Source organism: Bos grunniens, chromosome 27 (assembly GCF_055505025.1).
Source record: "Bos grunniens cultivar Pamir isolate PY7600 chromosome 27, Bosgru_T2T1.0, whole genome shotgun sequence".
NCBI lineage: Eukaryota > Metazoa > Chordata > Mammalia > Artiodactyla > Bovidae > Bos > Bos grunniens.
In genome coordinates this window covers 41012533-41038564 of record NC_141191.1, presented here as the reverse complement: position 1 = coordinate 41038564, position 26032 = coordinate 41012533, and the positions used below count along the sequence as shown (strand labels likewise).

The following is a 26032-nucleotide window of genomic DNA, read 5'->3' as shown; positions in this document are numbered from 1 at the left end:
GCAGTTGGTCCCCAGCGCTCCCAGGCTGCTCCCCATGGACCAGGCACGGAGTAGCAGGTGCTTGCAGTTGGGAGATGTGGGGTTGAGGATGCGGATGCCACCGGAAGGTGGTGGAGGGCCAGCAGTGACCAGGGACTGAGAATCTTCTGACAGCCCCTCATGGAAAAGCAGGGGGAGGAGGAGGGCTTCCGTCCCGATGATGATATTTCCATGGAGATGCTGATTAATGCCTATGGGAGGCAGGATCGCAGACCTGCATTAACAGGTCTGTAGAATGAGGACTCATTCTGTGCTCACTACCCCCTTGATAATTAGGGCTGAAGTCATATATGAAGCAATATTTCAATCCAATATTCCTACCCTCTTTCAGTCTACTGCAGATGTTTCTGCCTATAGATAAATAGGTTGGTACATGATTGTGGGATGGTAAAGACAGCATACATTTCAGAGACTGATGCTCCTGGGTTCAGATCTTGACCCCAACACATATCATCTGTGTGTAAACTGAGGGAACAATTTAATCTCTGAGCCTGAAAGAAGTTGTGAAGTTGCCCCCCACCCCCATGCCAAAGCCGGGTAACAAATTACATCAGACATCTGATGATACTTAGCCCCATGGCTGGTTTATAAAGTAAGTTCAATACATGGTCATTTTTCTTATTTCTTCCTGGGAGCCAGGAAGAAATACAACAAAGAAATACATTGTCACTCAACAAATATTTATTAAACCCCTACGTATGTGCAGAATTCTATTTTTATCACTGCAGAAAATGGCAAAGAATCCAAACCTCTGCCCTCATGAAGCCACCATTCTAATAAATCACAGACATTCGGATCCCGTTTGTACATGTCAGGTCCTCTCTTTATTGCCTACAAAAATAGGGTTCAATTTACGTTACTCACTGGGCTTTTAACTTCTCACAACAGCAGCTTCATATCAAAGTACCCCAACTGTTCTCTCTCCAACTTTAATCAAGTGTACTTTGGGAAGCATCTCAGATCTCTCTCTGATGCTGCATTGGTTGGAATCCTTTTTGGTCCCAAGTGACAGAAACCAAATTTGAGCTCGTTGAAGCCAAGAGGCACATTTACTGAAGAGAGGATGAACAAAAAGCTGTGGCTGGACCTCCAAACTGCTGGAACCAGGAACTCAATTGCTCTTCCTCTCAAAGCTGTCCCTGGGGGGCAGCTTTATGTCGCGTGGAAGTGTGGCTTTCTCCACGTGGCAGACAGCATTCCCGCCCGTGGCTTCTATGATTCACTAACCCTCTCCTAGCAATTTTCCTGTCCAACATTCTGATAATTCCAGCTTGGAACAGGGGTTCCCTCCTGGGTCATTGAGCTTTGAAGTCACATGACATTTCCTATGGTAATTGCATGGCTGGGGGACTACAAGGGCATATCACTCACACGTGGAATCTCATTGTAAAGTGTGATACAAATGAACTGATTTACAAAACAGAAACAGATTTACAGATGTTGAAACGTATGGTTACCTAAGGGAAAAGGGGAAAGATGGGGGCGGGAGGGATAAATCAGGAGCTTGGGATAATCAAACACACACTACTATACATAAGATACTGAATGCATAAACAGTAAGGGCCTACTGTATAGCACAGTGAACTCTGCCCAACCTTCTGGGATAATACAGATATGAGAAAAGAATCTGAAGAATAGATACATGTATAACTGAATCACTTCCTTGCACACCTGATACCCAACACTAGTTGGGTTTGTTGTAGTTGATCATAAACCACTAATTGTAGTTGATTGTAAATCAGCTACACTCCAAGACAACTTTTTTAAAAAGAGGGCACTCCTAGAACTCCATAGGTGCCCACACTACCTGTCAAGACATAGAATCCCCAGAAGGCTGGTTCTCACATCACAGTCACCTTCCTGGCAGGAAGTATGTATAAACAGCAACTCTGAAAGCTGGAGAAATGATCAAACAACAGAGCTAGAAGAAGCCACAACTTATTCAGTCCACAGAAGATGTCCATCAATAGGAGTGAACCAACAATGCATTACCACCTGTACATTTATCTAGTATGTTCAAAACAAACACATTAAAAAGGGATTACTCACTATTTATGTGTCAGGGAAGTAGTAATAATGTCTTTATTGCACATATTCGTGTTCTTGAGTGCTTCCAAAGTGTTGTGGAACTTGAAAACATTTTCCGGTTTCAGAGAATTAATTAGCTCCCCTGTGGAGCAACTCGCGAACAGTACTGCCACGCTGGAGACAAACTGATTGAGTCAGAAAGGGGAGCAATACTGGATTATTCATCTTTGCAATAAGTGTGCATCAAGCATCCACCCCATGTGTGGCTCTGGGCTGAGGGCTGTGAGCACATAAATGGATTGAAATAAAGTCCTTGCTCTCAAGGAGCTTGCAGCCCAGTTGGTGGGTGGGGCGAGTTGGGGGAGGGTAGTGAACTTGTCAACAGCTGGCTCTAATCAAAACAAACGGCCCAGGTAAGAAGGATAAACATTGAGACGCTGGAGGAGGCTATGAAATAGTGTGTAAGATAGGGCTGGGAAGAAAGTTAAAGCGCAGAGGCTGATGAAAACCGTGATTAGGAATTTGGTCTTTTACTAAATGGAGCCATTATTAATGATTATGTATATATACTTACATATATATTTGTTGTTTTTCAGTCACCGAGTCATGTCTGACTCTTTGCAACCCCATGGACTGCAGCACGCCAGGCTTCCCTATCCTTCACTATCTCCCAGAGTTTGCTCAAACTCAGGTCCATTGAGTTGATGATGCCATCCAAGCATCTCATCCTCTGTCATCCCCTTCTCCTCCTGCCTTCAATCTTTCCCAGCATCAGGGTCTTTTCCAGTGAGTCAGCTCTTTGCATCAGGTGGCCAAATTATCGGAGCTTTAGCTACAATCTCATCCTTCCAATAAAAAGTCAGGATTGATTTCCTTTAGGATTGACTGGTTTGATCTCCTTGCTGTCTAAGCGACTCTCAAGAGAGTGTGTGTGTGTGTATATTTAATTACTTTGAATTCATTTAAATGGATAATCTTAAAATTATTGTTGTTTTTTTGGTGCTAAACAATAAACTCATTTTTCCCACCCATCAACCCCTTCCTTTGGCAACTACCAATCTCTTCTCTGTATCCATGAGTCTTGTTTGGTTTGGTGGATTCCACAAACATTGAGCTCATACAGTGTTTGTCTTTCTCTGACTTATTTCACTTAGCATAATACTCTCAAGATACTCCATGTGGTCACAAGTGGCAGGATTTTTCTTTTTCATGGCTGAGTACCATTCCATTACATGTATATACTCTACATTTACTTTATCCTTCTATCTGTTGATAAACACAGGTCGTTTCCTTATCTTGGCTACTGCAAATAATGTTGCAATGAACATGGGGGTATAAATATCTTTGCAAGACAATGACTTTTGTTTCCTTCAAATAAACACCCAGAAGTGGGACTTCTGGGTCATATGGGAGTTCTCTTTTGAATTTTTTTGAGGAACCTCCATTCTGTTTTCCATAGTGGCTGCACCACTTTACATTCCTAGCTAGTTCTCCAATTCTTAATGAAAAATCTCCATACATGGAAGGAAAATCGACCCACCTGCCTAAATTATTCAAATGATTATCTTTTTAAATAGTTTGCCTGGTGAGTTTCAGATCAAAATGTATACTATTGTGTGAAGACTGGATTGTTTGTAGAATGGGCAATACTTAGTTTAGATTTTCCACATTCACAGAAGATCTGATTTCTGTTGACGTTCCTTTTTTTGTGAATCAGATTGCCATGAAATGAGGAAATCTGTGAGAAGCTGTGGAGAGAGACACATGGAGAGGTGAATGCGGAAGGACAGTGAGGACCCCACCCTCAGCTCCTGGTGACCCCTGAGAGCCTGTAGCCCGCCAGGCAGCGGGGTAAGCCATCTGGGAGGCAGAGAAGGTGTCCCTGAGTTCACACAGCACAGGCCAGAGCTCAGCCTTCCTCCCTGAGCCTCGTCCAGATTTCAGATTCAGCACAAGGAAGGATTGTTATTTTAAGCCAAGAAGTTCTAGGGTGGTTTGTTATCAAGAGCAGTTAACCGGCACACCTTCCACAAAGAATTCATGACAGTAACACCTTTTCGCCTTGATCCCATTCATTCCTTAGACGCCAGAGTTTTTGACACTCCAACTCTTCAGATTTCAGAAATTCAACTCAAGGGCTCAGAGAAATGCATTTCTCTTTCTGGTGAGAGTTTCAAAGGGAGACAATTCAAAGACTTTCCTTTACATGCAAAATTACTGGAATATATTCCTTTTAAAACAATTGATCCCTATTTTTTTTAAAAAGTTGCACTAAGGACACCAGTAAGTATTGTTGGCCTTTACATTTCTGTAACATTTGTAGTATGCTCAGACAAGTTTTACGAAAGCTTCACCTCCAACCACAGGGATTACCGCTGTACACGTGAAGGTCACAGACACTCATGGCCCTTCACTGCCGGGCTTTGTTTCCTAATTCACTAATCAAAAGTTACAAATATAACTTCTCTCTCCTCTTCTTTTATTTATGTGTTGGCTCTTAAGACAAGGCGGGAACAGCAACCAGTCAGCTCTTCATATTAAGCAGCATATTTTGCTGAGCTGGACTTGACTCCTGGTTGCTACAAAACAAATCCAAGTTTATATGGAAGGTGACAAACTCCATGCCCTGTCATTCATCCTTTTTATAGCCTGGGTGACACCAACAGTCAGCAAGTCTTGTTGATTATGTGAATCGACTACAGCACAAAGCGTCCTAGTCTAGAGATTTCCTGTGTCAATACTTAGAAATTGTTTGCTTTAATTAAGAGAAAACTAATTCCACTGCTTTTGGTTACTACATAAATTTTTAAAAAGAAACCCATAATCCCAGTATTAAGAGGGATAAACAATGCTTATCGTTTCAGCTGCATATTTATTGTCTAGAGTGCATATTACTCTACACAGGAGTCTAAATGCATATATATGCAACAAAACATGTATTCAACTCATCTTTAACAGTTAATAATGGCCAAAAGGAAAACATATTGAGATTTTACTATGCCTTAGGCATTGCACTGTTTTTCATAAATACTATTTAATTTAAAGCACAAAAACACTATGAGGTAAATAACGATCCGATCATACAACCAAGGTATTAGAGAGGAACAGCAGAGCTGGCAAGTAAAAATGTCTGACTCCAAACCGATATCTGTCAGTTTCAGATTTTAATTTTCACTATTTTCTCATCTTCTGCATCTGATTTTTTCAACTAAAATTGTATTATAACCATCATTCCCGACCATATTCACCTATCCACTTACAACAACAGTTCAATGTCTGACTAATATTGAAATATTTATTCAAACTATTTCACCATTTCTTTCTTGTGAGATATGAGTTTGGTTTTGATATTCTACTAGTAAAAGCAACACAGCAATAAACATCCTTGTAGATAAATCTTGTCGTACATCCTCAATTATTTACTGAGGATGAATTTCTAGAAATAGAGTCATGAGGACAATGACATGCGAATACTTTATGTTTTCAGTAGTAATGCCAAATTTCTCTTCAGAAAAAAACTATACCAAATTACACACCTGCCATCCATATTTACCTGTGACTTTATCTAAAAGACAAAACAAAATAAATAAAACTTCAAACTACAACCTTTCCAATCACATTATCATCTTAGAAAATATTTTAGGAGTCATTTTATTTTTTCCCCCTCAATTTCCTACACATTTGTGGACCCTTTTCATAGTGCAGCCCTGATCTGAGGTATCTGTCCTATAGTTGATAGAAAGTGAGGGCAGAAAATAAAGGATTATTTAATATATCCCTAAGCCACAGAGCACAGACTCTCTCGGCGATGAAATACTGCTCAGTTTGAAGATGCATCCAGAATAAGAGAGCCACACTGGAAATGAGGAAATCTTGGCAGGCTTCCAACAGACTTGACACGGGTCATGAAATGATAAAAATTGTCTGGTCCTTCTCACCTGGAATGGGTTTGCTCTAGGTGTTAGCGCTGGGAATGTACCTCTCACCCTATGCAGCTGTGCAACAGCTTGGTTTTCTTGGCCTTTGGAAATTCTGCAGACAGAGGTGGGGTGATCAGTGAGAGAAGATTATTTAGAAACAAGACTGAAGTACACGGTTGTACATTTCTAGCTCAGAGAGGTGTGAGTTTAACTGTCTGTGTCTTCTGTCCCATCCAAACTCTTACAGATTTCATCACTGAGTCCTTGTGATTCTACAGACACTGAGATTTAGCTGCTTGAAGGAGAAATCGACCTTCCACTGGTTAAGCTTTCCTTGAGAACCCTACCGGTTAGATACAACACATTGCTGGATGTTGCAGTGGAGAAAGAAAAATTAACAATACTCACAGGTGAATGAAGCCATAGAAATCTATAAACAAATCTATAAATATGCAGATCCTGCAAGTGACTGGCAAATGCAAAGGTGACAGCATAGAGAAGGGAAGATTAATTCTGCCTGGGGTGAGAGTGAGGATAGGCTATAAAAGAAGGTGCTGTCTGTAGACCCTGGGGAGGCCAGGTCCTCTGGCCCAATTTTTTATTTTTTCCTTTTGGTATAGACCTGATAAATAATTCACATCATGAAACAATACCGTTATGAAAATCAGTAAGTAATTCGCTTTAATCTTACACACACTTTCTTAAGGGACTTACAGACTCCATTTCGGCTGCACATACATGCACAGTCCTCCCCGGGAGAGGAAGGAAAAATTAATTTTCTAACACCTTCTGCTTTGGGAAACTGATTGGAATGGCTGGGGGGAAGGGCTCTGAGCCCAAAACTTTGGGCTTCCGGAACTGCAGGGGGCCTTTCCAGGGTCTTATCTTAGAGTCTTGAGTTGGGGGCGGGGTGGTATCCACTTAATCACCCTCCGGCAAAATAGCCGAGCGCGATACTCTGCACCAGTGGACCATCATCTGTCGAAAGGATTTCAAGCATCCTCCTTTCTTCCCATTTAGAGGTTTATCCACCCATATCCCCACGTTGTGTTGCTCCGGCCAGCTAAATTCGGTTCTGATCTCGAGAGTTAGAAAAAACAGAGGAGAAAGGATTGGGCCGTAGCAAGCTGGGAGTGGAGCTATGCCAGGAGGTGTGAGAGAGGGGGGCGAGGGCGGCGCGCCGAGCGAGCGCTCGCGCCCCAGCTCCGCGGCTCCTGCGGCGATCGCTCAGCCCCCGCCCCCTCGCTCCCTCGCGGACCCCCGCCCGGGAGGCGGGAGGGCAGCGCCCGCGCCGCCGAGGCTGGGCTCGGGCTGTCGCGCTCGTCCCCTGCTGCTCTTGCCGTCCCCAGCCGCCGCCTCCTCCTCCTACTCCCTCCTCCCCGGCCCGGCTTTGGAGGCGATTCCCCTCTAGCGACCGAGCCGATCGCTTCTGGGCGGGCGGCGCTTTGTCTGCTCCCTCCAGCGAGGCTCCGGGCCCGGCGCCGGGTCTGCAGCGACCGCCGCTGCAGCCGGAGCCCGGCGGCGCCTTCTCGCGCCCCTGGGGGCCGCGCCCTCTCCCCGCCGAGGCGCCGGGGGACGGCGGCCCAGCCACTCACCGCCCGCGTCCCGCGCACCAACGCCGCCGCCGCCGCCGCGGGAGAACCGGCCCAGCCGGCCGGCCAGGTTCGAGGCAGGCAGCCCGGCGGGCACTCGGGCGGGGACGGCGGCTGCTGCGGGTCTGGCAGCGCGCACGCCGCCCCGCAGACGCACCCAACGCCTCCTCCGTGCGCTGCGAGGATGGAGCAGCCGCCCCGGCCGCGGACTGGCGCAAGGTAAGGTGCAGCCGCCTGTTGCTTTTCGCCCAGCGCCGCGTTGGCCCCTCTGCCCGGGTACCTAGGCCGTCCCTCCCCGGAACCCGTAGAGAAGAACCATCATCACCCCATTTCTGAGCCGTGTCCAACCCCCAGGCTCCCTGGCGCAGATCCTTGGAGAGACCCCCTTCCTGGCGAGTGGCGGGAGAGGTGGGGGCGGGGGGTGTCGACCCTCTTTGCTCGCGTGCCGCTGGCTGCAGTGCCACAGTCTGCAAACTTTTGTGCCCCCTCGCTGCGCGGCGCTCAGCCAGTGCGTGCAAGTTGCACATCTAGTTCTCGCTTGCGCCCTTCCCCCCATCCCCCCCCCCCCGCCCCCCTCCCCGCCTCGCCGGAGGCATCTGTCTATTTCTCTGTGTGTTCTTGCCAGTCGACTTTTCGGTCCCTGCAGAGGGGCGAGGGTCTGGGACCCAGCGGTGCTCATCCTGCCTGTAGGGGTTGAGTAGGAGCCAAGAGGGTGAATAGAACTGGTGGGACGTGGCGGGGAGACTGCCCCCTCCCCTCGCCCCGGGGCTCCGTCCGGCGCGGCGGGAGTCGGTCGGTTCTCCCGTGTGCCACCCCCAACTCGGTCATGAAACCCTCGGAGTGGTTTGCGGCTGTGCGCCGTGGGAAGGCAAGTGCAGATCCGGGTGGGTGAAGTAAGTGGTTTGGGGGGGGGCAAAGGTGGCCGGCGGGGTGTTGTGGGGGGCGGTGGGAGGAAGCTGAAGGTGGAGACGGATCGGGTTGAGGGGAGACCCAAAAGCTCCGCTCAAGTGGGCGAGGGGCCGGCTCCCCAGCCGTCTTCTGGGAATCTGAGTGTGGAGGGCACCGACTGGGTGTGTAAATACGCCTGGGGGAGGGGGCGGGTACCCGGAGAAGCGCCGGGGGGCCGACCCCAGCCGCCGAATGCTGGGCCCGGGGTGGGGGGCGTGGGAAGGCCGGCTTCTGGATGCCTGGACTGGGGCGATCTCCGTCTCCGGGTGGAACAGACCGTGTCCGTTGGCGTCTTGGGCGGTGACTGAGTGGTCGGGGGATGCTTTCCCAGCTCCAGGAGGACCCCGCGTCCCCTCTTCCCCAGCACCCGCGGCTGCACCTTTCCCCTTCCGCAGCCTGGCGGGCCGGCCCACGCCCACCCTCCAGCCCGGCGCCCGGGAGTTCCGGGTGTTTCCGCAGCCGCGGGGTGGGAAGGGGATTCCGGGACTCAGGGGGGAGGCTTGTGTGCTGCTTGGGGAGTGTCCCCGGAGCCTGGGCTTGGAGACCCGGATCCCAGGCTGTGGAAGGACGGCGCAGGGGCCGCAGCTGCAGCGCCAGCCCCCTCCCCCGCCTCCCGCACCACCCCCCTGGGCGGAGCGAGCGACCCGGGGAGCCCCGAGCCCCCCGGGCGGCTCCGGAGCGCTGCTCCCGGAGGGGATGCGGCGAAAGGCGGGGCGCGGGGCGAGGGGGTGCGGGCCTCAGGGGAGGGGAGGCCTGGCTCCCAGACCCGGGGCCCCGGGCAGAGGGAACTCGGTCCACCTCTCTGCCCCCAGGTAGACCCTCTGGGCTGTTTCAGAGGTCTTGGCAGATGCGGGAAGGAGAGCCCCTCTCCTCCTTGGCACCCCAGCAATCTGGTGGGGAAGGCCATTGGGAGGGGGGTCCCTAGAGTGCTGTGAAGAAGAAAGGGGAGCCCCCCTCACCCCGCGGCCCCGCGGAGGCCGGCGGGGAACTCGCTAGGCTGTCAAAGGCCTGGCAGCTCCTGGTTTAACCCTTCCTCTCTGAGGAGTGCACGCCCCTCTCAAAGTGGCGCCTTTGGCTGAGACTCCGGTCCGGGTCGCTTCCTCCCGGCTGCAGAGAAGAGGGGTTTGAACGTTGCCTGGATCTAGAGCGCCTGAAACCCTCGGGTCGTCCCTGCGCAGCTCTCCACGTGCAGGCTCGGAGGGGGACCCCTGTCTCGTCCCTGCGGTTCCCCTGCAGACATCTCTGGATCCGAGCTGGGAGAAAGCAGAGCTCCGCGCAGACCCCTCTTTTGGGCCCCAGGCTTTGCAGACCCTTCTGGAAGAGACATCGACTGGCCCGGACTCAGGGAGGAGTCCTGAGTTGGGTCATTCCCCTCCATCCAGATTCCCCTGCGGCCGCGCGCTCCCTGCCTCCCGAAGGCAAGCTCCAGAGCCCCAGGCAGCTGTCGTGGGGCGGTGAGGGGGTGCCCTGGGACGAGGCTGGGGTGCAGCTTCTGAGCGCCAAGGCCACACCCCACAGTCCCGCTTTGGTCTCTTCAGAATTCCCCGGCTCTCCAGGTAGGATCCTAGAATTAAGTCCCTCGCTCAAGCTCACCATTGAGCTTTTGACTCCCAGGGCCTGCTTCTCTCTGGATGCTTATGGCCTGGTTTGGGTTCTGCTCACTTGCTTTGCTTGTAGAAAGAGACTGAACGTGTCCTTGGGCAACTCTTTTGAAATTGTTCCTTTGGTTGCTGTGGGTCTTGTGGCGGGCAGGCTTTTTCTAGGTGCAGGAGAGTGGGGCTACCCTCCCTAGGTGCCGGGTCGGTGGAGCCCTCAGACTTCAGTAGTTGCGGCGCCGGGCGCAGTTGTTCCCTGGCGTGTGGAATCCTCCCGGACCAGGGAGAGGACCTGTGTCCCCCATGTTGGCAGCCAGATTCTCAACCCCTGGACCGCCAGGAAAGTCCCCTTGGCAACTGCTGACGGAGGACTTAAAATTCGCACCAAGGTGCTTGTGCAGGTTGCTGGGGAGTTCTTCTGAGGGGCCAGGTAGCAGGGACGGTGGTTCACACTGGCCTTTACCCTGTGCCAGGCTCTGATGGTTTCCTGGGCACAACCCTGCTCACAACCCTGCAGGAGAGTTATTTTGAAAACTAAGTGGTGGAGAAAGTAATCGGTTTGCTCTTTGTCACCCAGCCAGTAAGTGGCGGGCGGGTTAGTCTTGGGTGGAGGACAGTTGGTGTGTCCCTGCTTTGAACCCCACTTGCCCCCAAAGACCCTTTGGCCACAGGACGTGGGTGAGGCCCTAGTTTTCTACTGCAACCCAGGGCTGTGTTGGCAGCTCCATGCTGGCCTGTGAGGCTCCTGGGGCTGTGACACTGATTGGTCCCTTGGGGCTCACCTCGGCAGGGTGGGATCCTGGCACTGGAAGCAGATTTAGGGAATTGGCCACCGGCACTGGACTTCTTTTCTGATTCTTTTGGAGAGTGTGCGTGGTAAGTCGCTCAGTCGTGTCTGCCTCTTCGCGACCCCATGGACTGTAGCCCGCCCGGCTCCTCTGCCCATGGCATTCTCCAGGCAGGAATACTGGAGTGGGTGGCCATGCCCTCCTCCATGGATCTTCCAGACCCAGGGATCGAACCCATGTCTCTTATGTCTCCTGCATGGACAGGCAGGTTCTTTACCACTAGCGCCACCTGGGAAGCCCCTTTGTAAAAGTGAGGAGATATGGGAGGGGGGATATGAGTGTGAGCAGGGTCTGCTCTAGAGACAGAAATTGTAGGCACTGGATTCTGCAAGAGTCTATTTCTCATGACTGAATCAGAATATCAGAGCGAGGGCCTTCTCAGATCTGTCCCTCCCAGCCCAGAGGTGGAAGGATATTCCCTGATGAAGGTCATTTTTGTGTGTTTCTAGCACTGCTAGTACTAGAACCACTGTCTTCTGACCCTTGGTTGAAATAGCCCATGTTGATGCACGCATGCATTGGGTTCACTGCGGTTGTTTCTCAGCATCTTAAAATTAATCTGTGAAAAATTGATTAGGGAAAAACTTTATTAAAAAAGTAGAGCTCTTTGCTAATTTGGCATAAATGCCTCCATCTGCACAACCAGAAAAAAGCTGCTATTGTAGAGTGGTTAAACCACCACAAACGTTATGTCTTTTGCCAAAAATTGCAGTAGACCGTTTATAAGTCTTCTGGTAAAAGACTAACTATGCAGCCTTTTCAATAATTCTAAAGAAAATTAAAGGCATTCTCAGCCATTTTAGCCAGGTCCTTCTGTCCAATGGAGTGGATCTGTCTTCCCCCACCCACAGATATTCGTGAAAATAAGAGAAAATGTCGGACTTCAGAGGGAAAGATCCTTTTGCATTCTATGATGCGATTTGGTATTATTTCTCCTGGATTTCTGATCATTGGTTTCTGATTTCTGATCCTAAACTTTAGGCTGCTGTCAACTTGAGGCAAAAACCACATCTTTCTGGCGGACATACGTGGGGCTCAGAAATAGATATACTTGGGGCTCAGAAAAGGGAAATTATTCTTTGCCACGTCTCACTCACTGAGCCCCTTTAACAAAGGGGACTTTCTTTAGCAGTTTGGGCATTCCTTATGCCCCTCAGTGTTCTTGTAGGACAGAATTCTGATTCCTAAGAACATCCCCTGTCTTCTCCCCTGCAGCTACAGTATCAAGATGCTCTTCCCCTGGAGCTGAATCAACAAAAAGTAAACAGAGAGGAAATTGGGAAAGCCTGTTTCTCAGACTCACACTGAGGCGGGGGAGGTAAGAGTTGCAGGCAGATGGTGGAGATTGGTGCCTTTTATGTCCCCTGGAACAAGCTTTTCACCCCTGTTGCTGTGACAAGCCAGGATGGAGGCCCTTAGGCAGCAAGGACACCCACGTGGGGGTGAGGCAGGGGTGGGGGAGGTGGAAAGAGGCTTGGGTGACAGAGGGCTTTGGTGGGCCCTGCCCGATGCTGTCCTTCCTGCCTCCCCTTCTGCCCACCTCCTCAGTCTGCCCTTACGGCAGGGCTGACTGATCTGAATCCCAGAGTCCGCGGTTATCTCAAGGGAAGCATTCACTTTCTAGAAAGTTCATTAGAAACGCATATTGTTTTTACTATAAGGAGGGAAAAATGTGTCCCGATGCCCCAGTCCGCAGGGAGTGCCCTGAACCTCAAATCATCCCAGAAGGGTGATCTTCTGAGGGAGGGGCCGCTGCTTTAGCTGGATTCCCGCAGCGTTGGAGCAGTGGCATTGAAATCAGGCGCGATAGCCTCCCAGAGAAGGGGTCTCTCTCAGGAACCACAGAAGGAAGACACTGCTTGCCCCTGGGCGGACATCCTGGTTTCCAGTTCCTAGCTTTTCAGGCGTGCCAGGGGAGTTCCTTGTCTCCTTGTCCCTCGTATGTGGTCCGTATCCCCTCTGCTGACTCACACACTCACTGCCCGAGGCCCACACAGCGCTTCTACGGGGACAATTCATTGGGGGTATATTTATCTTAAACCATATAAACACAAGTTTGTTGACAGAATAACTATTATTATTGAGCAACATGCTCTGGGAAGAGGTTATGAAACACATGAAACCTTTTTATTTGGAACACAATGAATAATATTGTTATACAATACATAGTAAGAATTAAAATTCTCAGTTTTGGTGAGATAGTTAAAAATAAGAGAATCAAGAACCACAGCATCTGAATTTGACCTGTTTTTATTAACAAGAGAATCCAAATAATAAGGATCTGTGGAATTTGAAGGTGATGACAGGGGGAAAATAAGGAAAAGAAAATATAGCCAAGTAGAACCTGAGAAGCTATTTCTTCATTGGCTTTATTTTAAATAAAAATATAATATCTTAATCTAGATTTAAATAATCCACAGGATTTATCTTCAGATTGTAGCTATGACGAGCTTTATTCTACAAGTGGTTGGGAACCATAATGACAGCTCTTAGATCTGACATACTGGTATATACCCATCTGTGCTTTGTAAAAACTTGGTGAATTAATGCATCACAACATGACATATGAAATGGCCATTTGAGGTAAGAATGAAGTCTGCAACCTTCTCCAGACCCGACAAGTTTGGACTATATTTTCCCAAAGTGAGTAAGTTAAGGGTAAGGACTGTATAATATTAAAAAAAATTTTTTTAAATATGAATTAAGTATTGAAAAGGGCTTTCCAGGTGTTGCCAGTGGTAAAGAACCTACCTGCCAATGCAGGAGACTTAAGAGATGCAGGTTCGATCCCTGGGTTGGGAAGATCCCCTGGAGGAGGGCATGGCAACCCACTCAGTATTCTTGCTTGGAGACTCCCATGGACAGAAGAGCCTGGTGGGCTACAGTCCATAGGGTTGCACAGAGTTGGACATGACTGAAGTGACTTAGCATGCATGCATGCATGTACAGAAAAAGAACCACTCTGATAAAGACTTTTTTCTTTTGGAGGATAAATTAACAGCTGTTATAAAATTTATGGTTTCAATTTCTCCTAAACTCTCTGAGCTGCTTTTTATGTTAATACTTGTCCAGGGACAGGTTTTGAAAAAAGGATTTGAGACAGTGTTTGAAAAAGGATTTGTGCCTTTTAGTAGAAGTAAAATGGAGACAAATATAAAAAATAAAAATATATAATATTGTGAGTCACTCTTAAGCATGGAGTGACAAAATTTAGATTGATTCCTTCTTTCTTTCTTTTTTCCTGCCTTCTTTCCCTCTTCTTCTTTTCTTTAGATCATTGATAGACTTTTCAGTCTGCATATAAGTCAGTCCCTTGCTGGGGGAGATGGCTGTTTCAGGACACAAATTTCCCCTAGTGGGAGGAGGGAGAAGGCACAGGGCCCTTGTATATTTGTCCAGAGCTAAAGCACAAAGATCTTAAGTCACACTGACTTCTCGAGTCTGCCCTCCGTCCTGATCGAGAAAAGCAGTGCTTGTATAGGCCTGCATACAGAGGGCTCACCCGGGTAGCAGTGACTAAGCAGGATCCTTTCTGTGGCTACACTGGGAATTTATGCTCTGAGAGGAATCCCGGTCCCAGCTTGCTGACCTTCCCTAGACATCTGGTCATGAGGGATTATCAAGCAGGAATGCTTGCCATCCTTTCTACAGAGTACATTTAAGCTTGGGTTGTCAGAGTAATAGCATCTCCTGCCGTGGACTGTTTCGGAGTCATTTATTTGGGTGGGCAGTCTGTTTTTTAGTTGCTTCTCAAAAGCACTTCCTATCAACAGAATGAATACCCTGCCCCAGTGAAAGATAGTATGAGACCCTTGGTGCACAAAGCACCTGCTACAAAACCTGTGGAAAAGGGAAGGCTGAGAGCCCGCCGGGTCAGGAGGCCCAGGAGACAGGTCCGGGAGGGGGTGGGGGAAAACGGGGGTGGGGGGGGCAAGCGTCAGCGGAAATGGGCCACCCAAAGGAAGAGGGCCCAGCGATCAGCAGCGGAAGATGAATAGATACTTGGTTTAAGCCAAACCCAACAGATAAAGAAAGGCATAAAAATAAGAGAAGATGAACAAAGCTAATGGGAATACTCAAGGCCTGCAGAAGAGGTGTGCAAGCTGTCGGGGTGCACCTGTGTAATTCCTCAAGGTCTGGATCAACTCAGTGGCAGGCTGAGACCTCACCTAAAGGGCAGGATTTCTTTCCCACGTCCTCTGTCCTTGGCGAAGGTGGCTTCTGCAACACCAGGCCAAAGCCTCTTAATCTTATCTATGCCATGGTGCCCTTTGGCGGTCTGACAAGTTTAGGGACCCTGGAACGATGCTTTTCAATGTACACATTGCAATGCGTAAGATTATAACACAAATCTTATTGAGACCATTTTACATTCTACATAAACCACTGTGGCCTACGAGTGTCAGTGTAACAAGATCGGACATAGACCAATAATTGGGTGAGCGTGATGCAGCCTTGGGTAACTGCAGGCCTGAACCACGATAGGAAAACATCCCATTTGTATGTTTGGGTGACAGCGTCGCTGGTACCCGTACTTCATCTAAAGTTTGTGGCCTGCATTTATAATAGAATGAAATGCTACATTGTAGCTTGTTGTTGGGAAGCACATTCATGACTGTTGTCATATTCAAGTTCATGGATTCTTGGAATTCTGTTGATAGACGCCTTGGAGAGGTCTGTGGCTAGAGTGACCACAGACGATCAGGTACTTTCAAGAATGAAAGGGAGCCTAGTTGTTGCTGTACAAAGTGGGTGTGAATTGGGATGGGCCTGGGCAAATGGTAACGGAAGGTCCCTCCTCTGCTATCCACCACTTCCCTGGTGGCTCAGATGGTAAAGCGTCTACCTGCAATGTGGGGAACCCAGGTTTGATCCCTGGGTCAGGAAGATCCCCTGGAGAAGGAAATGGCAACCTACTCCAGTATTCTTGCCTGGAAAATCACATGGACAGAGGAGCCTGGTGGGCTACAGTCCATGGGGTCACGAAGAGTTGGACACGACTGAGCGGCTTCACTTTCTTTTCTTTCTTTCAGCTGCCATCACCTCCCCGAGGTCTCTCTCCCCAGATCAGTTTTCCCTTCTCTGGCCCAAGGGATTGTCATTATCTGCCCTATTCCCAGGGGTCATGGTGGTGGCTACTGATGGGCTTTGGGAAGTGGAGAACAACTCTAGCTGAAAGAAGCCATGAGGCAGGCCGCAGCCAGGCTGGAGGAAGCCTTTGTAAGGACTGGACAATGGGCTTCCTTGGAATAGCTGCAGCCTCTGGGTCCTGGCTGGGTGAACGCTGGCCTGCATTTCGGTTCCCGATTGCTGCCTTGGCCAGATGTCCTGAAGCCTTGGCCAATTTCACCTGAAGCGAGGCTGAATTATTAGACTACGGTGCAATTCAGCAGAAGGTTTCACCTTCTCCAACAATCTTTTTTTTTTTTTTCCCAAAGCAGAGCTGGCACAATGGCTTTGCAAGGTTCACTTCCTGTCCCTGCCCATCCTACTTACCAGGAAATGGCCTCAGTGCAGGCAGGTGGAGGGAGGCCCCGTGGGAAGAGCCCAGGACCTGGAGAGTCCTTAGACTGGATCATAAGACCTCGAGTGAGGGAGGTGGACCGAGGTCACAGCGTGTTCCCTGAGCAGATGGCTCGGGTTGTCCTGTGCTGGGGGAAGTGGCAGCAGGTCCCTGCTTCTGGAGATTGCCTTGTGTCTGTCTGTTCCAGCTGGTGAAGTGGAACCAGCTAGGTAGAAAAAAAAAGACTCTTCTAAGAAAGCCTTTGACTCTGTAGGGGGTACGCAGCATCTCAGAAACATCGTCTTTATGTGCACGTAGAGTATTCGACCGGGAGCCAGGCAGCTTGGTTCTAGGTCCAGCTCTGGACCTTACCAGCTCGGGGTCTTTGGGCTGGCTAAGACAATTGCCTTCTGCTCTCCTTCCTTGGTGAGAGGGTGTTTGGAAGCCAGCTGGTTTCTAAAGCCCCTTCCAGCACTGTGGTCTGCAGTGGCATTGTTTCGTTTATACTCTCCAGACCAGGCTCCCTCTGTAAGATGGTTCAGGCTCACTGCTTTGCGCTGCCTTCCTTAGATAGCACAGATCCAGCAGTGACAGCTGGAGACTCCCCACCACCCCGAGGGGCTGCGACTCGAGTGAGGGGACGGAGGAGAGGAAGCCGGCAGGCACAGGGATGGAGTCGGGAAGGAGCGGGATGGTTGATAGCTTTCCTAGCAAGAGTCATCGCTCAGGAGAGACAGAGGAGGAGCTCCTGAAGTGTAGACGGTGTGCTCATCTGCGTCTGACCCTTCATAACGGTGGAGTCATGTCCCTCCCCGCTGAAAACGATTCAGGCGCTCCTGGTTGCCTCTAGAAGAAGTGGGTCCTTATGATGCTTTAGTGGGTCCTTCCTCACCTGCCTTGTCTTCAGCGGGCATTTTCCACTTCTGCACCCTGAGGCATTCAAGCTGGTGTGCTCGTACTATTTAGTACTAGCTAGTAAGTGTGTTAGGCTTCACACCTCTTCTCTCAAGCTCTGCACTGGGTGGGCTCATACGGCAGCTTGCCGTCAGCTGTGGTCAGCCGTCTACACCCCAGAAATTGACTGACGTTCTGAAGCAGGGCAGTCTGCCCAGAGAGTCTACTGTTAAAAATGACGCTCACACCACAGCCCCTGCCCCCACCCGAAGACTGCAGTTCCTGCCACGAAAACGCCTCCATCTGCTCTTACCAACTCCTGACAGCTCATCTGTCTTTCCTTCTCTCTTGCTTTCCCTTCTTCTTTCCCTCCCTTCCTCCTGCCTAAGGGTCCATTCAATCCACCTTCTCATCCAGACGTCGCCAGACTCCATTCTCTTGCCTCTTCTGCCACTTAACGGTTGGGCCAGAGAATCTGGGAGGCTGTCCTAACTTTTAACACACCTCAGTTTTCTCTACATCAAATGGGTATACCTGGCTGTCGTGGGGCTAAAGTGAGTTAGTGTGTATAAGGCGCTTTGAGTAGTCTCTGATGCGTGGTAAGTCTTCTGTTTTAGTATTGATCACCACACTGGGGATTGCTGACTCTGTACCCAGAACTGAACAGTGCATGTACGGTCCAGTAAAACAAGCACGAGGAAACGTCGAAGAGACTTAAACAAAGCCTGATTCGCTCTCCCAGGCATATCAGAATGATTAGCTCTCCCAGGCATATCAGAATGGTTAGCTCTTCCAGGCATATCAGAATGGCCTTTACGGAGCCAGGGGCATTTGCAGCGAATCCAAAAAAGACATGATAAAAGCCCGTGGAACTGGCAAGACAGCTGGTGGCCTCTCAGGAGAAGGAGGGTCCCGTGACCAGAGGCGCCGAAGAGAAGAGCAGCACAGTGTGTGAGGCTTTGTGCGGCTGAGCGTGAGCCAGTGGGAGGAGTGGGGCTTTGGTCACACCTGGCTTATGGGTGGAGTGCCCCGCGGCCTCCTCTTAGCCCTGCCGTCCTCCTGCCCACAGCAGCACAGGTCTAAGCTTTGGATTTTCCCCCAAAAGTCAGACATCTGGATTCACATGCAAAAGCTCCTGATGTTTAATGGTAGAACTAATTCAATTTAAAAAAATAAGCAAAATAAACAAAGCAAAGCATATCCAGAGGCTGTATCCAATCTCCTGTAAGAGACGGGGACTCCAGATCCCCAAACTGTGTCCCCATAAGGTTGCAGTCGAACACGGGACCCCATTTTGAATGTGGTTCTGACAGTCGCATCCCTGGTGGCTCAGCTGGTAAAGACTCTGCCATCAGTGCAGCTGGTAAAGTCTCTGCCATCAGTGCAGCTGGTAAAGACTCTGCCATCAGCACAGGAGACCTAGGTGCAATTCCTGGGTCAGGAAGATCCCCTGGAAAGGGAATGACGATTCGCTCCAGTATTCATGCCTGGAAAGTTCCACGACAGAGGAGCCTGGGGGGCTCCAGTCCATGGGGTTGCAAGGAGTCCGACACGACTGAGGGGCTAACACCGACAGTCGCTATGAGGCCACAGGTGAGAGACCCTCAAGGTCTCGTAGCTCTGGTTTTCTGCCACGTGGCTCTGCTGTTTCTTGTCCTACCGGCCTTGGGGTGAGGAACCTTTTGGACTACGGAGATAAAAGCCCTTGCAAAGTGCCAGACATGGGTTAGAATTGGGCCTGGGGCCCTGTGTGCTGTGGGCAGAGCCCCGCCCTCAGTGCCTCCCAAGCCTGATCCCATCTCATTCATCCAGAGCTTCCTGGGTATCCTCACCTGCCTTTTTAATTTTAACGATCGATGGGGGAAGAGAAATGGAGGGGTGTTTTTTCTCCTTCATTCTGTTAAAAACTTCGCAAGGAGCTTGACATGCCATTTGGAAAGGCTGGATGTCACAGATCCAGCTGAGAGCTATTCATTGCTTCTGCTTGGATTCAGGATTGTGGGGAAGAGGGGGCACGCAGCCTCCACGCCGTGTGTGGTGCCTGTCCCTTCGAGGTGCAGTCAGCCCTGTGAGGTGTTAGTTGGGGTCATGTCAGGATCTGCACTTCCATTTCTGCAGTTTCCTCTCTTTGGAGTCCTTTCCATTCCAGGTTGGCTTTGACCACGCAGGCTTTTACAGAAATGATCATACCTTAAGAGGAGAGTAGAATTATTTCTAGCTGAGGGAGCTTGGTGGATGCTGGCTTCTGTACAGTAGAGGGGTGGACAGGCCCCCAGCCTACCTCATCAGGCCTGGTGAAAAGCACTCTGTCACTTCAGCTTTGTGAAAACTGGCTTTCCTGGTGGTCCCAGATGGTAAAGGGTCTGCCTGCAATGCAGAAGCCCCAGGTTCTATCCCTGGGTCAGGAAGATCGCCTGGAGGAGGGCACAGCAGCCCACTCCAGTATTCTTGCCTGGAGAATTCCATGGACAGAGGAACCTGGTGGGCTACACTCCATGGAGTCACAAAGAGTCAGACATGACTGAGCAACTAACACTTTCTTTTCAGGCTGATTACAATGCCTTGAATCCTGTTGTTACTCTGATTTTGTGTTATCTATATTCATTTCGTGGCATTTCCTAATTGAACTTGATCAGGAGACACTTCAGAGTTACAGGCGGGCCTTGAAGTCAGGACAGCTGTCTCTGAAAATTGCATCAGAGCTAGATTCTGGCCCCACTGCAGAACACTGCCACCTCCGCTCCAGGATCTGACCTGAGCCTTGGTTTGCCTCAGTCTCCTCCAAGCGCTGAGCCACCTGGGCCCTCAGGACTGAGGTGTCTGATGTTACTGTGGCCCCCGCCCCCTATCGGTGCTTCTTCCTCACCAACCTCTGCAGGAGCCAAACTGCAGAGAAGCCAAGGGCTTACTCTTCTGAGGTGGATACGAAACACTTGCATGTGTGCGTGCATGCTAAGTTGCTTCAGTGTGTCTGACTCTTTGCGACCCCATGGACTGTAACCTGCCAGGCTCCTCTGTCCATGGGATTTTCCAGGTAGGAATATTGGAGTGGGTTGCCATTTCTTCCTCCAGGGGATCTTCCCCACCCAGGGGTCGAACCCGCATCTCTTACATCTCCTGCATTGGCAAGCAGGTTCTTTACCACTAGCGCCACCTGGGAAGCCCTATGAAACACTTCAGTTCAGTTCAGTCGCTCAGTCGTGTCCGACCCCATGAATCGCAGCACACCAGGCCTCCCTGTCCATCACCAACTCCCAGAGTTCACTCAGACTCACGTCCATCGAGTCGGTGATGCCATCCAGCCATCTCATCCTCTGTTGTCCCCTTCTCCACCCGCCCCCAATCCCTCCCAGCATCAGAGTCTTTTCCAACGAGTCAACTCTTTGCATGAGGTGGCCAAAGTACTGGAGTTTCAGCTTTCGCATCATTCCTTCCAAAGAAATCCCAGGGCTGATCTCCTTCACAATGGACTGGTTGGATCTCCTTGCAGTCCAAGGGACTCTCAAGAGTCTTCTCCAACACCACAGTTCAAAAGCATCAATTCTTCAGTGCTCAGCCTTCTTCACAGTCCAACTCCCACATCCATACATGACCACTGGAAAAACCATAGCCTTGACTAGACGGACCTGTGTTGGCAATGAAACACTTAGGTCTATAGAAATTAACATTATGGGTCAAATAGCATATTTACTGTGAAGGAGGTGTTGGAGCCGCAACCCCTAATGTGATGTTGTTTGGAGATGGGACCTCTGGGCAGTGATTAGGGTTGCAAGAGGTCAGGATGATGGGGCCAGACAGTGAGAGTTCCCTTCCTCTCTTTCCACGGACATACACCCAGGAAGGGCCACGCGAGCATACAGGAAGAACAGGGTCTTCTGTGACCCAAGGAGAGGGCCCTCACCAGACACTGCCCATGCTGGCACCTGATCTTGGACTTCCAGTCGCTAAAACTGAGAGAAACAAAATTCCCGTTGCACCTAGTCTATGGTATTCTGTTATGGCAGCCTGAGATGACTAATACAGGAGGTTGCTATAGATTAGCCTGGTACCTAGCCACCTTGTGAAACATCTCTGGGAAAAGATGTGCCTTTTTCATGGCATGATATCTCATGCTCACTGCCAGCTTGGCACTTAGTAGGCACTCAGTAACTTCTTGTCAAATGAAAGAATGAATGAACACTAATGAACGGAGTGGGAAACGTTCAGTTGATAAACGAACATTTGGAAAACAGTTCATTTGAGTGTTGGAAATTTCCTGCAATCGTGGTTTTGGAGATGAAGGAAAAATAATTCTTGTAGAGAAGAAGCTGTGAGTAGTCTGAGTTTTTTCCTCGTTCACCCCACATAAGGTCTCCTGGACCGATTCTCCATAAGAAAATGCTGAGTTAAGCTGCTGACCTAGAGTACATCATGAGAAACGCTGGACTGGAAGAAACACAAGCTGGAATCAAGATTGCTGGGAGAAATATCACTAACCTCAGATATGCAGATGACACCACCCTTATGGCAGAAAGTGAAGAGGAACTCAAAAGCCTCTTGATGAAAGTGAAAGTAGAGAGTGAAAAAGTTGGCTCAACATTCAGAAAATGAAGATCATGGCATCTGGTCCCACCACTTCATGGGAAATAGATGGGGAAACAGTGTCAGACTTTATTTTTCTGGGCTCCAAAATCACTACAGATGGTGACTGCAGCCATGAAATTAAAAGACGCTTACTCCTTGGAAGGAAAGTTATAACCAACCTAGATAGCATATTCAAAAGCTGAGACATTACTTTGCCAACAGAGGTTCGTCTAGTCAAGGCTACGGTTTTTCCAGTGGTCATGTATGGATGTGAGAGTTGGACTGTGAAGAAGGCTGAGCACTGAAGAATTGATGCTTTTGAACTGTGGTGTTGGAGAAGACTCTTGAGAGTCCCTTGGACTGCAAGGAGATCCAACCAGTCCATTTTGAAGGAGATCAGCCCTGGGATTTCTTTGGAAGGAATGATGCTGAAGCTGAAACTCCAGCTGAAGCTGAAACTCCAGTACTTTGGCCACCTCACTTGAAGAGTTGACTCGTTGGAAAAGACTCTGATGCTGGGAGGGACTGGGGGCAGGAGGAGAAGGGGACGACAGAGGATGAGATGGCTGGATGGCATCACTGACTCGATGGACGTGAGTCTGAGTGAACTCTGGGAGTTGGTGATGGACAGGGAGGCCTGGCGTGCTGCAATTCATGGGGTCACAAAGAGTCGGACACGACTGAGCGACTGATCTGATCTGATCTGATCTGAAGCTGCTGACCTACCAACACATTATTACCTTTAGTTTAGTCAAGTAACAAAGAAAAATCATTTCTTTATAAGAAAATCTTAGGATCTCAAAATTGGAAAGGACTTCCAAGGTCCTTTTTCACTTTAAATACCCAGTGGGCAGGTTGTCATGGAAGGATGTGATTTTTTTCTGAGAACACGGTGGCTCTTGGGGTCTTTCTTGTTCCTCCAAGAGATTCCCTCAGGCGCTAGGAGGACTTTGCTCCACGGCTTTTGCCATTTGAGCATGGAGATGCTATTTCCTCAAGATGCTCTTCATCTTTATTCATATCTGGGTGCAGATGAGTTCACGATGTGTGGGTGTGGGATTTGAAGAGTCTGACGTGCTTAGGTAATAGTTGGTGTGTCATTGTGTAATGAAGAGTGTGTATTGACAATGTTAAATTGTGGGCTGAATCTTGTTTTTGGTGCTTAAAAAAAAAAGAAGAATAAAATTTCTAAAAGCAACAATGTTGTTTTTAAGCCAGGGGTGTTTCTGAATGTTGGGACAACAGCGCTGAGAAATGTGGGCTTCCAGCAGGCATCACTTTCTTCTGCCCAGCCTGGTTTTACTGTGGAAGCCTCACTCCACTTTCTTTTTAATTGGAAGGTGCTGTACTGCTTCTAAATATACATTCATGTTGTACTCAACCCATGAAGGGAAGTAGCTTCAGAAATAACAGGTAAAATTTTAATGCGCTTTTCATATTGAGGGTGGAAGAGCCAGCTGGTTTCTAAGAACAATTAATGGTGTTTTACTGAATTACTAGGAGGTTACTGTTTGCTCCACAGGCTCCAAAATCTCTCAGTCATCGTCAGCTTCCAGGGCTTTCTCAGGTGAAGCTGTGCACCATGGCTTCTGTAAACAGCCACGTGCCTTTCTCTACCTTTGCTGTGTGCTGGCAAGAATAGAGACTGAAACACAAAGAGACTTTCTGCTACTCATTTGTGGGCCGAGAAGGCAGTGTGAGGGTGATCCTGATGGGCGCTGGGTAACCCTGTGGATTCTACCAGAAGCAGGTGCCCTGAGTTAAAAACACGTGGGTATTTGGAGTCCTGTAAGGCTTGGGTGAACTCTGGGAGATGGTGATGGACAGGGAGGCCTGGTGTACTGCGATTCATGGGGTCGCAAAGAGTCGGACACGACTGAGAGACTGAACTGAACTGAAGGCTTGGGTAAGGGGATTTTAACTTTTTTTCCTGCTATGTATTCTTTTGGCAGTCTAGTGAAATCTATGTACACTTCCTATTTTTTTTTTACATTTTATTTTGTTTAAATAAAATTTAAAATATTAATGTTAAAATTAATACTTTTATTTGTTTAAATAAAATATAAAAAAGTCAAAACATAAAAGGTATGTAGAATTACTAAGAACAAAAAAAATACAGAAACACACTGATTTTCACAGAACTTACAACCTTATGCATGGTGCTCAATCTGTCACCATATTTTAAAAATGACTTTAAATAACACACTTTAGTTAGCTTAACCATCAGATGTGTTTGAATGTGCCTGGTAAAGACTTGTAGCTGACTCACCTATCATATTTCAAAAAACAATGCTAACTTACAAAGAGTTACAAATTCTCATTTTTGCAAAACTCTGACAAATAATTTAAATAGCTGATTTCTTCCCATGTGTCCATGAAGGACAAGCAAGTGTAGACAGGTAAGACCATAAAGCATGTTCCATGTCTGGATCACCAGGTGGAGAAAGCACCTCATCCACAATGACCAGATTAGAGATGGACCAGGAGATGCCTCTGTGTTATGAGGTGCTGCTGTGCATGTGTGCGTGCTGAGTTGCTTCAGTCGTGTCCGACTCTTTGTAGCCTTGTGGAGTGTTGCCTGCTAGGCTCCTCTGTCCATGGCATTCTCCAGGCGAGAAAACTGGAATGTGTCTAGCGGTTGGGGGCCCGGGGCGGTCCAGGAGGCGGGTGATGCATGGCCCGGCCCAGCAAAAAAAAAAAAAACTAGAATGTGTCATCATGCTCTTCTCCAGGGGATCTTTCCGACCCAGGGATCTAACCCGCATCTCGTAAGTCTCCTGCACTGGCAAGAGGGTTCTTTACCACTAGCGCCACCCGGGAAGCCCATGAGGTGCTATAGTCAGGAAGAATTAACTACCATAAAGTTATGACGTGCATAAATCATATTTCAGGATTTCTGAAATAATTGTGTTGTTATGAGAAAAAAAAAAGCTGTGATTTTTATTGCTGATATCATAGGTCCTGATAATAGTAATGTAGTTTGTTGCTTGCCTTGAAATTTGAAGTGAGGTGAAGTGAAAGTCACTCAGTCGTGTCCGACTTTTTATGACCCATGGACTGTACACTCTATGGAATTCTCCAGGCCAGAATACTGGAGTGGGTAGCTGTTCCCTTCTCCAGGGGATCTTCCCAACCTAGGGATCGAACCCAGGTCTCCCACACTGCAGGCAGATTCTTTACCAGGTGAGCTATTAGGGAAGCCCTGAAATTTGAAGGACATGCTAAATTTCAGCTGCTAATCAGTGGAGGAAAAAAAAAATCAGAAAAGACCTTCCACCATTGTGGATCCCTTTTATTCTAGCCACGGCTGTAATGTTGAGGAGTGGTGGATGGACCCTGAGTGAGAACCCTCTGCTCAAGGTGTGAGTAAGCACCTGGTAACAAACAAAGCAGTTTTCGGGGGGATGAGACCTGTTAGAAGGAATTTTTAAAAGAATGTCATTTTCTGTTGGTAGTTTATTTAGCAAACATGCCAGGATTTAACCTGAGGAGCGGTTGGTTTTGTACCTGGCCCCTTGGGAGAGAGACGCCATTGATTTTATTTAAAATACTGTTGGGTCTTCTTTGACAGCTAGCAGTATAATATTTGGAAAATTCTTATCAATGCTAGTTCTTGAACTATTTGGGCTGGTTTGAAATAAGCCAAAGTCGCTTGAAAGGAATGCTGCTGGAGGCAGAGGGTGCTCGCGGTGTGTGGACTCCAGACTGGGGGTTGAAAATCCCAAGGCTTCTTTTCAGAAGGGACTTGTCAGCTACCCTGGAGGCTGCTCCGTCATGGGTGGAGGTGGGGTAGAGGCGAGATCCAGAAAAGATTGAGTTTCCAAAATGGTAGCATCTTTGGATTCAGTCTGTGGTCCTCTGGAATGACAACTTTATACACGCATTTCTGTCTATAGAGTAACGTTCCAAGATGGTTTAAAAATATTCAGTGACAACATTCGGGGTCAAGGTTTACATAATCTTGACTGCACTGAACTGTCCAATATGAACATAATGCTAGCTACTTACTTAATTTCAGCTTCCCAGTAGCTACACTCCACATCTAAAAAGAAAACGGTGAAATTAGTTTTAATAACTTATTTTACTTAAACCCAATATCTCC

The 26032-nt window shown here is 48.7% G+C and overlaps 1 protein-coding gene across 1 annotated transcript in view; it reads left to right on the top strand.

Annotated features, from left to right (window-relative positions):
• LOC147343865 (uncharacterized) overlaps positions 1-26032 on the top strand; it is a 153164-nt gene that overhangs the window by 50097 nt on the left and 77035 nt on the right. The window contains exon 6 of the mRNA XM_086380430.1: positions 7080-7798. Coding sequence (XP_086236556.1) covers positions 7080-7798 — 719 coding nt within the window. The remainder of the gene's footprint in view (positions 1-7079; positions 7799-26032) is intronic.